The sequence below is a fragment of the Salmo salar genome, chromosome ssa05, assembly GCF_905237065.1.
Source record: "Salmo salar chromosome ssa05, Ssal_v3.1, whole genome shotgun sequence".
Lineage (NCBI taxonomy): Eukaryota > Metazoa > Chordata > Actinopteri > Salmoniformes > Salmonidae > Salmo > Salmo salar.
In genome coordinates this window covers 45,748,981-45,761,522 of record NC_059446.1, presented here as the reverse complement: position 1 = coordinate 45,761,522, position 12,542 = coordinate 45,748,981, and the positions used below count along the sequence as shown (strand labels likewise).

Genomic DNA, 12,542 nt, shown 5'->3' with positions numbered 1-12,542 from the left:
GCAAACACCATGCGCTACCAACTGAGCCACACGGGACCCCCTTATTTGCTATGCGATCAAATATGCCTCGCATAGCAAATAAGCCATTCCATTTTTTTATTGACCAAATAACACAATCTCATTGACCTCCATACAAAAACTCCTGATGGAGAAGACCGATTTTTCCTCTCGCTTCGCCTCTTCCTCTCTGATTGTATAGATACATTGAGAGAATGCCAAGAGTGCAAAGCTGTCATCAAGGCTAAGGGGTGGCTACTTTGAAGAAACTAAAATATATATTTTTCCATATGTGTTATTTCATAGTTTTGATGTCATCACTATTATTCTACAATGTAATAATAAAGAACCCTGGAATGAGTAGATGTGTCAACTTTTGACTGGGATACCCAAATAGTCTGACATGGAATAGTCTTCATGAAAGTCCCTTTGTGAGATTGTGACAATCATGTTACACACATGTATATTGCACGAAACAATAATACTGACAGCAAAAATGTACAGACATGTACAACTCAAATACAAAATAAATAAACATATTTTACAAACACACCATTGGATAACATCTCTTGCCTTAAGGCCATTATTAGGAGGAAACACAGAATGTGATAATGATAATATATCAAAGAAAGAGAGTAAAGCAAAAGAGGGTTAAAAAGAGGTGTATACAGACAGACAACAATACCGTATTAGACCGTTCAATAAAAAAATGGAAATAACTGCACGCACATTCCTCCAAGAAAAGTTAACATTAGAACAGTATCTTCTTATGTTGTTTATGTTAAATTCTTAAATTCAAGCCACAGCAGTATTAAAAGGAGGAATCATTGCAGAGTGGAGGAGAGTCACACTATTTGCCTCAGCAAAGGCAGATGCTCTTATTAATATTTGTCTCTTGTGAAAGCCTAACCCTTCCGTCCTCCCTCTCCACATCCCTGTATAGCAGGGACTTCTGGGCTTTCAGCCGACATGCCAGGCACATGAAAATGGAGTCCACGTTTTGGCTCTCCTTTGGGTCCTTGGCCGAGGTCTCAAACAGCAGCATGTTGTGGGCGTCTGCAAACTTGAGGGCAGTGTTGGAAGGCACTTGTATCTGACTAACCAGGTCACACTTGTTGCCCACCAGTACTCGAGGCACAGTGGGTGAGACACGGTGCCCGTTGCACTCCTGGATCCACGTCTTCAGGTTCTGGAATGAGTTCATCTTAGTGACATCGTAAACGAAAACGACAGCGTGCACATTGCGGTAGTAGTGTTCTACCATGCTCTTCCTGAAGCGTTCCTGTCCTGCAGTGTCCCACACCTGCACCTGTTGAGGAGTAAAGGAGTAATAACATATCCAGTGGTCAGAGAGTAATCGTGGTTATTGGTCAGAGATAGATGGTATATTAAATGGGTTGAGAATAAATAATAAACTGGACAATGTACAAAGGAAAATGTAGGTAACCGGCTTAGTTTAATGATTATGTTCGGAGGATCATTGCATTATGAAGCCAGTGGACATGAACAATTCCCATGTGAAAAGAGAGGACAGATTAATTCCACATATATGCTTTTATACAAGGCCCAATGTTTTGAATGCTGCATTAGTGCATGTCTTCCATTTATGAATAATAGATAATTGAACAAAGAGGCTCTATTGCTTATGCTTTCATACTGAGCACAGGTTTTTATTTTGATGGTGAATCTCAATGAGAAGACAGATGAAGAGAAATATTGTTAAAACATCACATTAGCTATGTCACTGTCTGTTGCTAAAAACACTGGGACTAGGTCATCATGTTAGGCAGGGGGCATTCAGAGGTTTGTCGACTCGTTTATAGGCAGGTGCAAAGAAAACAGTAGGTGATCTGAGGATATGATGGTGATGGTACTCTGATGCAGACATAATGTGATGAAACAGGCAGGGAGCAGGTCTCGAACCCTCGACCTTCAAGCCCGAGGTCCGGCGCACTATCGACTGTGCTGCTATCGACTGTGCTGCGACTGTGCTGATTTCCGCGCTTATAAACCCAGGGTCGACACAATAAAATGATACTGTCCTTAACTTAAAAAACATGCAAACATTGCCGATGGATATATTACTTAATAGAAACATTCAACCTAACAACCCATCTAAATATAAATGGAACATTTTAATTGCGTATGGACTCTGGAAAGAAATAATTCTCTACTCGGTTTATTGACATGTCATGCATAGATGTATAACGGTTGAAGCGATGAACACATAAATGATTAATTGACACAAGGAAAGAAAGAAAAGCGGCCCTGTCTCGATCAGATGCTTAAGTAGGCTCTTACCTTTATTTTTTCGCCCTCTATTTCCACTGCTTTCTCCCTGAAATCCACACCGATTGTTGCCTCGGTCTTCTTTGGAAAGCTCCCACCGGTGAAGCGGAAGGTTAAGCAGGTCTTCCCTACATTTGAATCCCCGATTACAATTATTTTAAATATTCGAGTCTGAACACTCGATTCCAAGGACGTGCTGAGATCCACAGATGATGTGAAATGTATATTTCTCGAACCGGTCCCTCCATCATTTTCAAGAGATTCATTTGCCATTACGCTAAGTTGATGTACACAGTTATGTACTGTTCTCGCGGATGGGGGAAGGAAGATGAGGCTGCCAGGCAGGGCAACAACAGCAATCCGCTCCCCCAAAAGCAGCTTCCTCATGGAAGAAGGGGAATTACAATTATTTCAAAGTCCCCCTATTTCTAAATAGTTATTTATGTATATACAATCGTTTCTTGACAGTAAGGTTTGATTTCACACAGAAAAATCATGTGATCCTTCAGTTGATCAGGGTTTCCACTAGTTACCACAGCCACAACGTCAATATTTGCAATATCGTAAAAATGCATTTATTTATTTTTTGCTGCTTTTTGGTCTTAATTTAAGGTTTAGTGTTAGGCATGAGGTTAGCAGTGTGGTTAGGTTTAAAATCTGATTTTAAGAAGATCAATTCTATAAACAGGCGGGGTTTATGACTTTGTGGCTGGGGCAACTAGTGACGACCACTGATCAGATGCCATCATCCAAAATGGCGCAAATGCATTTGCCTCAAACCTGTTGTCCACGCAAGACAAGTGTCTGATGTATAATGCAGCTTGAAAGGTTTCAAGTAAGTGCACCAATGATGCATGTTTCCCATTTGCACTGGATATCATAGGTCTGTTATAATTAAATATGTAGGTCTAGCCATTAAGTAAAATGCACCAAATATGTATTAACAATATAATTAACAAATTCATGTCACTCACCTAATGAAATATTGGTTCCAAAAGAGCTCGTAGAGTTATATACTTGATTTTCTCCATTTTGATCAGCTATGTAGAAAACAATTCTAACAGTTGTATCACACAAAGCTTCTTTTTACTCTCTATGAAAGGCTCATTTGTTCGAAATGGTTTCTATGAAATCTGAAAGCATGCTCCAGAATTGGATTCTCACTGCTTACAATCAGAGAGGGCATACAGACAGATTCCGATGTAAGCAATTCACATTTACTTTTTTGTATGGTCAGAAGGAACACTAGTCACCTGTAAACTGTATCTTAGTAAAAAAAAAAGTTTTATAGTTAAAACAACAATGAGAGTTCAGTCAACAGTATTCTTAGATATTTACAGACAGGAATATTTATCAATAAAAAAAGCATTCTCTAAGGTACATCAGAGTTCAGTTTTTGTTGTTCCATATGCTTATATTTAAGCACACTTTTTTTATCTTTGTATCATCTTAGTGACATTACTGTTCAGAATATTTTACCCCTGCACAGTAATTACACAGTTACATAATTGCACTGTACATATGGTTTTCTAAACGATAAGGTTTAGAATTCAATTGAAATTGTCAAATATGACTAATTTAGGCACTTCTATTTGGTTGAGGCTCAGATCCCCTGAAGATATGTTGCTTTGAAGTCACTTCCTAGAGCATTTTTTGCATTGCATTTGTAAATCCCTGAATTCATATGCACTGGATCTTGTATGACCATGTTGCCCTCAACTGTCATGTGAATTCCTTCCTGTGGTGTCAAATGGTTGTTGGGAGCAAGTGTGGTTCTTCCAGGTAGAGTCCATGAAATTTCAGGCTTTGGTATGCCTGCAGCGATGCAGTTAAATGTTACTGGCAAGCCCTTGTGGACTCCAGTGATGGAAGGGGGTGCGTTTGTGATATGTGGAGGATACACCATAACTGCAAATGGGTATGAAAACGTAGATGATCCAAATGTGTTGGTGGCCTTGCAGACGTAGGTTCTGCTGTCAAATGAGAAAGGTTCCCCTGCCGTAAGTTCCCCTGCCGTTTGATGAAAAAGTAATTCTCCCACTAACCTGGGGCTTGTCCAGGACCTGGCTGTTTGGTAGGGTCCATGTAATCAAGGCCTGTGGCCAGCCATCCACAGAGCACGGCAGGTTAAGAATTTGGCCAAACATGACATTCATGCCCCTTGCTGTGCCTTGAATCACAGGCTTTCTTCCTGGTTTGAGAGCATATCACTTCTCTGTTGTCCCAGCCACGTTTTTGGCCAGACAACGATAAACATCTTTGTCAGCTGTCACTGGCCGGGCGATGCGCAACATCTCGTTTCCTGGATAGTGAGTGAAGCGTTGGAGTCTAGTGCCAGGCATCAGAACTGTGCCGTTTGGCAGGATCCAAACAAACTCTGGGTTTGGCTTACCACAGGCAGGACATTCCAGAGGGCCATCACTTCCATCTTGCTTCTTTGGTAAAATCTCTGTTCGGCATGGCGAAGCTAGGCTTTTCTGCTATGGTTGCCTATCCAAGCTCAATTGCCAGGCTTGCTTCTCCCAAGTGATTTTTGGCCAGATATACATACTGACCCTCGTCTATCTTCCTCACTCCACGCAGCTCCAGGCTCCCGGTCTTGTGGACTTGGAAGCGTCCTCCCAGGTGTTGGCAGAGAGAAGCCGTATGGTGTGGCCCAGACAATGTGTGGCTCAGGCTTACCCTCCACTCTGCAGTCGAGCAGTGTTGTCTGATAAGATGCTGCCAACACTTTCATACTGCTTCTTCCACTTTGGTCATTGATTGTGGCTCTCTTGCTTCGAGTTCCTGTTCTTGATGTAATCCCCAGCAGAATTCCTTACCACACAAGCATTCTTCCCTTGGTCGGCCAAAGTCACCCTCTTTATCACTAAAGTCCCATCACCTAATATTTGTTATTTGGTTGAAGACAATATGGTGACATCATTGCTTGGTGAGAGCCACACAATGGTCGGTGGAGGATCCCCAGTCGCTTGACAAGTTATATAGGCAGAGTCTCCTAGTTGGGCCGTGAGCAACAGCTGAGCCTTAGATGTGATTCGGGGGGGGGGGTCAGGACCTACTTTTACGCTCACCTTCATCTCATCCTCCTCCAGCTCATTCTTAGCATGGCACGTAAAGTCCCCCTCATCCTTCTTTTCCATTTGTTGCAGCAATAGTGATCAAATCAAACTTTATTTGTCACATGTGCCGAATACAACAAGTGTAGACCTTACCGTGAAATGCTTACTTACAAGCTCTTAACCAACAGTGCAGTTCAAGAAGAGTTAACCTCTATGGGCTACTCAACAGCCACTACAATCCCGTGGCGCGTTATTCAAATACCTTAGAAATGCAAAACCTTCAATTTTAAAAAAATATGACTATTTTACACCATTTTAAAGATAAGACTCTCGTTAATCTAACCACACTGTCCGATTTCAAAAAGGCTTTACAACGAAAGCAAAACATTAGATTGTCAGCAGAGTACCCAGCCAGAAATAATCAGACACCCATTTTTCAAGCTAGCATATAATGTCACATTAACCCAAACCACAGCTAAATGTAGCACTAACCTTTGATGATCTTCATCAGATGACAACCCTAGGACATTATGTTATACAATACATGCATGTTTTGTTCAATCAAGTTCATATTTATATCAAAAACCAGCTTTTTACATTAGCATGTGACTAGCATGTGACTAGCATTCCCACCGAACACTGCCGGTGAATTTACTAAATTACTCACGATAAACGTTCACAAAAAGCATAACAATTATTTTAAGAATTATAGATACAGAACTCCTTTATGCAATCGCGGTGTCCGATTTTAAAATAGCTTTTCGGTGAAAGCACATTTTGCAATATTCTGAGTAGATAGCCCGGCCATCACGGGCTAGCTATTTTGACACCCACCAAGTTTGGTACTCACCAAACTCAGATTTACTATAAGAAAAATTGGATTACCTTTGCTGTTCTTCGTCAGAATGCACTCCCAGGACTTCTACTTCAATAACAAATATTGGTTTGGTTCCAAATAATCCATAGTTATATCCAAATAGCGGAATTTTGTTCGTGCTTTCAAGACACTATCCGAAGGGTAAAGAAGGGTGACGCGCCCGGTGCGTTTCGTGACCAAAAATTACAAAATATTCCATTACCGTACTTCGAAGCATGTCAAACGCTGTTTAAAATCAATTTTTATGCGATTTTTCTCGTAAAAAAAGCGATAATATTCCGACCGGGAGTCGTTGTTTTCGTTCAAAGACTGAAAATGTAAACATGGAGTCGTCTCGTGCACGCGCGCCCCAGTCTCATTGTTCTCAGATCGACCACCTACCAAATGCGCTACTGTTTTTCAGCCATGGCCTGCAAAGTCATCATTCAACGTTCTGGCGCCTTCTGAGAGCCTATGGGAGCATTAGAAAATGTCACGTTACAGCACAGATCCCCTGTTTTGGATAGAGATGACAAAGAAGGCCAAGAAATGGTCAGAGAGGGCGCTTCCTGTTTGGAATCTTCTCAGGTTTTGGCCTGCCAAATGAGTTCTGTTATACTCACAGACACCATTCAAACAGTTTTAGAAACTTTAGGGTGTTTCCTATCCAAATCAAACAATTATATGCATATTCTAGTTACTGGGCAGGAGTAGTAACCAGATTAAATCGGGTACGTTTTTTATCCGGCCGTGAAAATACTGCCCCCTATCCCCAACAGGTTAAGGAGCCTTGATTAGCTAGATTAGCTAGGTCCTAGACTTGATTAGCTAGGTCCTAGACTTGGCGCTCCGGTACCGCTTGCCATGCAGTAGCAGAGAAAACAGTCTGACTTGGGGGACTGGAGTCAATTTTATGGGCTTTCCTCTGACACTGCCTATTATATAGTTCCTGGATGGCAGGAAGCTTGGCCCCAGTGATGTACTGGGCCGTATGCACTACCCTCTGTCGCGCCTTATGGTCAGATGCCGAGCAGTTGCCATACCAGGCGGTTATGCGACCAGTCAGGATGCTCTCGATGGTGCAGCTGTAGAACCTTTTGAGGATCTGGGGACCCATTCCACAACTTTTCAGTCTCTTGAGGGGGAATAGGCTTTGCCGTGCCCTCTTCATGACTGTCTTAGTGTGTTTGGACCATGATAGTTTGTTGGTGATATGGAAACCAATGAGCTTGAAGCTCTCAACCTGCTCCACTACAGCACAGTCAATGTTAATGGGAGCCTGTTCGGCCTGCCTTTTCCTGTAGTCCACGATCGGCTCCTTTGACTTGCTCACATTGAGGGAGAGGTTGTTGTCCTGGCACCACACTGCCAGTTCTCTGACCTCCCTATAGGCTGTCTTATCGGTGATCAGGCCTACCACTGTTGTGTCGTCTGCAAGCTTAATGATAGTGTTAGAGTTGTGTTTGGCCACACAGTCGTGGGTGAACAAGGAGTACAGGAGGAGACTAAGGACACACCCCTGAGGGGTCCCAGTGTTGAGGATCAGCGTGGCAGACGTGTTGTTGCCTACCCTTACCATCTGGGGGTGGCCCGTTAGGATGTCCAGGATCCAGTTGCAGAAGGAGGTGTTTAGTCCCAGGGTCCTTAGCTTAGTGATGAGCTTTGTGGGCACTATGGTGTTGAACGCTGAGCTGTAGTCAATGAACAGCATTCTCACAAAGGTGTTATTTTTGTCCAGGTGGGAAAGGGCAATGTGGAGTGCGATTGAGATGACGTCATCTGTGGATCTGTTGGGATGGTATGTGAATTGGAGTGGGTCTAGGGTATCCGGGAGGATGCTGTTGATGTGAGCCATGACCAGCCTTTCAAAGCATTTCATGGATACCGATGTGAGTGCTACGGTGCGGTATTCATTTAGGCAGGTTACCTTCGCTTCCTTGGGCTCAGGGACTATGGTAGTCTGCTTGAAACATATAGGTAGACTCAGTCAGGTAGAGGTTGAAAATGTCAGTGAAGACACTGGCCAGTTGGTCCCCGCATGCTTTGAGTACACGTCCTGGCAATCCGTCTGGCACCACGGCTTTGTGATTGTTGACCTGTTTAAAGGTCTTGCTCACATCGGCTACCGAGAGCATTATCACACAGTCCTCCAGAACAGCTGGTGCTCTCGTGCATGCTTCAGTGTTGCTTGCCTACAAGCGAGCATAAAAGGCATTTCGCTCATCTGGTAGGCTCGCGTCACTGGGCAGCTCGCGTCTGGGCTTCCCTTTGTAGTCTTTAATAGTTTTCAAGCCCTGCCACATCCGACGAGCGTCAGAGCCGGTTTAGTAGGATTCAATCTTAATCCTGTATTGACACTTTGCTTGTTTGATGGTTCATCTGAGGGCATAGTGGGATTTGTTGAAAGCTTCCGGATTAGTGTCCCGCTCCTTGAAAGCGGCAGCTCTAGCCTTTAGCTAGATGCGATGTTGCGTTTAATCCATGGCTTCTTGTTGGGATATATACGTATGGTCACTGTGGGGACGACGTTGTCGGTTCATTTATTGATGAAGCCGCTGACTGAGGTGGTATACTCCTCAATGCCATTGGATGAATCCCGGAACATATTCCAGTCTGTGCTAACAAAACAGTCCTGTAGCGTAGCATCTGCGTCACCTCACCACTTCCGTATTGAGCGAGTCACTAGTACCCCCTGCTTTAGTTTTTGCTTGTAAGCAGGAATCAGGAGGATATAATTATTGTCAGATTTGCCAAATGGAGGGCGGGGCAGAGTTTTGTATGCAGTTTTTTTCCCTCTGGTTGCACATGTGACATGCTGATAACATTTTGTAAAACTGATTTTGCCTGCATTAAAGTCCCTAGGCGTGCTGCTTCTGGATGAGCATTTTCTTGTTTGCGTATGGCCTTATACAGCTGGTTGAGTGCGGTATTAGTGCCAGCATCGGTCTGTGGTGGTAAATAGACGGCTGCGAATAATATAGAGAAGAGAGAAAGAGAACTCTCTTGTTAGATAGTGTGGTCTACAGCTTATCATAAGGTACTCTACCTCAGGCGAGCAATACCTCGAGACTTCTTTAATATTAGACATCGCGCACCAGCTGTTATTGACAAAAAGACACACGCCCCACCCCTCGTAGCATCTCTGTTCTGCCGGTAAATGGAAAATCCTGCCAGCTCTACATTATCTGTGTCGTTGTTCAGCCACGACTCGGTGAAACATAAAATATTAATTACAGTTCTTGATGTTCAGTTGGTAGGATAATCAGAATCGTAGGTCATCAGTTTTATTTTCCAATAATTGCATGTTAGCAAGTAGAATGGAAACAGTGGGAGTTTACTCGCTCGCCTACGGATTCTCAGAAGGCAGCCCGATCTGCGTCCTTTTTTCCTTTGTCTTTTCTTCAAGCAAATGACAGAGATTTGGGCCTGTTTCCGGTAGAGCAGTATATCCTTCTTCTCGTCGTGGTATATTCTTCCAGTTTGTGGTGAGTGATCGCTGTTCTGATGTCCAGAAGTTATTTTCGGTCATAAGAGAAGGTAGCAGAAACAATATGTTAAAAATAAGTTACAAACAACGCAAAAAAACTAACAAAAAGCACAATTGGTTAGGAACATGTAAAACGTCAGCCATCCTCTTTGGCGCCATCTTATCCATTCCTGAAGATGACATCGTGGCCAGAACGCGTACCGCTGTCGTCCATCTGGAGGGTGTTGTTGATCATGGTTCCATCAGGGAGGCTCCAGGACACCTCTGCATCAGGGAGGCCTGAGGCAACACAGTCCACTGGAAGTTCTCCCCGTAGGTCACCCTCTTCTGGGCTGTTCGATCTTAGGTGGTGTATGAGCATCTCCACCTGGAACAGCTCCATGCCCTCACCGTTGGTCCTCTGGAAAATACACAGGTAGTTGCCTCTTTCCATTTCAGTCAGCTGTAGGATCCGTAAGGTTCCATTGGAGAACACAGTGACAGGTCTCTCAGGGCCAGGGGCAGAGCCAGAGGGGTGTCCGGGGTGACACTGGACACCCCTGACATCTGATTGGCCACCCCAAGTGCCACCCCAAAATGTCATTATCTACTGTCAGTTTGATGCTGATTGGCATCTCATTTCACCTCTTGTTGGAAGAAGCATTTATTTTGACGTTCGGTGGCGCATTTTTCAAATCGAGGACGAGGAAGAGAGAATATTAACGTTGGTTGCGAGATACAGAAGAATTCGAAGAACGTACAGAAGAAGAAGAGAGAATATTTCCACAGCTTCAAAAGCTCTTTTAGCGATTGGCGTAAGCATCATATTTGAAGTAAGTTTAAAGGTTTAACATCGGGTTTAGGTTTCCTGAACAACTTTTACGAAAGTTGAGTCGCTGTGTAAGTTAACATTAGACCTTTTGGCTCCATTAACAGACAGTTAATCAGATAAGAGAGGTCTAGTAATACACGCATATACAGTGCAGTGTTGTAAGTTACAGTATACAAATGTTTAGCTAATGTGGGGTAACTAGTAGGCTACAGCTGTCAGTGTTCAGCAAGTTAACATTCAGCAATTTGAAATCCATTAACTCAGTTCGATTTTCGTACTTGAACTCAAAACGAACAATTGTTATTATCAATCTGTTAACGTTACTCAAAAGACTACCACAATTTGCAGATAGCCTGTTCGCTATCGTAAAGGTGTAAGAAATTACAGCTTTCTAAGTTACTTACTGCAGAATAGGGCTAGCCATGATCTAGCCACTAGTAACATAGGCTGGTAGTTGATTTTAAGATACAGTTATGATAATGGGGATTTGTAATTAAGATTGAGATTGGACCTAAAATGGGGGTGATTGAATGCTTAGATGTAACCATAGACTGTCATATTTTTGCATAGAATCAAATAAACATGAAAAGAAAGGGAGAGATACTTCTGTTCCAAAAGGACCCAATGGTAGGCCAGGCCTGTACTTTTAAACTACACATTTTAGTTAACAGCTGTTAGTATCTAATCTTGTGGATCCCTTAATTATACATTTCCATAGAAATATGACACATTATTTATTAACGTGTATTTCAGACATTTCAAGATCCAGAGAACAGGGTCCTGTATAGCCGTGTTTGAAAACATTTCCCAGAACTCAGCATGGTACTAGGTAAAGGGCTTTCAACAGCTCCTGGTATAAGGACAATTCATGGCTTGAATATTCTGTAAGTGAAGATTCAGTTTATTGTTTTGCCTGTAGGCATTTTTCTCTGCCCTTCCTCTTCTTTTCACATGAATCTGCCTTCACATCACAGTCAGGTTTTTGTAACTGGAAAAAGGCGCTGTTTAAAGATTCTGGGTTTAAGCTCCATTCGAAGGCAGAGCATCATATCAATGCTCTGTATGCTTGGAATCAGCATAAAAGGGCTATTGACAGCAACTCATCAATGTTAGATGTCATAAATGAGGACCGGAAAAAGAAAGTGGAGGAAAACTGTATTTACATTAAAACAATTGCAGATGTGCTCCTATTAACTGCGACTCAAAATATAGCGCAGAGAGGTCATCGAGAGTCTGACTCTCACAACAAGGGTAATTTGTTGACAATCTAAGAAGAAATAGCAAAGCATGACCCTCTCATAGAGAAAAGGATGAATGCATGTGGCAATGCTAAGTACACAAGCCACCAAATCCAGAACAAAGTTTTTGAGGGCTTAGCTGAGATGGTGCGAAGTGAAATAATAAGAGAAGTAAAAGAAAGTTACGTTTTTTGTGTAATTGCAGATGAAACCAAAGATTTAAAGAAAAAAAATAACAAATGTCTTTAGTTGTGAGGTACTATCACAACGGGGCCATCTACAAAGCTTTTTACACTTTCAGTCAGCTGAAAGCTTAGATGCAGCAGGTCTCACAAAAATGATAATTGATTGCCTTGAAAAACATTGTCTGGACTACAGAAATAATCTTGTAATGACGGTGCATCCGTCATGAGTGGAAAGCATTCTGGTGTGTCTGCATGGATTAAAAACAGTGCAAGATTTGCATTTTATGTGCACTGCAATGCACATTGTTTGAATTTGGTTCTTGTCAATGCTGTAAAATCAGTGTCTGAGGCAGCTAACTTTTTTGCTCTCCTGCTTTATAACTTTGTATCTGGCTTGTACATTCATCTCAAGTGGCTTGCAGTTCAGAAAGAGCTGTGTCCACAGCAACAGCCCAGGGAACTACAGAGACTTACGGATGTAAGGTGGGCATGCAGATACAATGCATGCCGTAATCTGAGGGACAGGCTTCCGGCAGTTCTGAGAGTGCTACATGATATCACACTTGAAAATAGTGGTGATAGATCAGTGGAGGCAAGGGTCCTTCTTTCTCAGATTT

At 42.6% G+C, this 12,542-nt stretch overlaps 1 protein-coding gene across 1 annotated transcript; it reads right to left on the bottom strand.

Annotated features, from left to right (window-relative positions):
* Nucleotides 1-257: 257 nt before the first annotated feature.
* LOC106604901 (ras-related protein Rab-33A-like) lies at nucleotides 258-2,759 on the bottom strand. The gene is made up of 2 exons (XM_014200015.2): nucleotides 2,299-2,759; nucleotides 258-1,306 (listed from the first exon to the last, which is right to left on the bottom strand). The coding sequence occupies exons 1-2, from the start codon at nucleotides 2,671-2,673 to the stop codon at nucleotides 857-859; spliced, it is 825 nt and encodes a 274-aa protein (XP_014055490.2). The 5' UTR covers nucleotides 2,674-2,759; the 3' UTR covers nucleotides 258-856.
* Between the last annotated feature and the right edge of the window lie 9,783 nt (nucleotides 2,760-12,542).

Coding starts and splice junctions, on each gene's coding strand:
- LOC106604901 (XM_014200015.2), bottom strand. CDS start 2,673: ATGAGGAAGCTGCTTTTGGGGGAGCGGATTGCTGTTGTTGCCCTGCCT. Junction 1,307..2,298: donor TAGAGGGCGAAAAAATAAAG/GTAAGAGCCTAC, acceptor ACTCCTCAACAG/GTGCAGGTGTGGGACACTGC.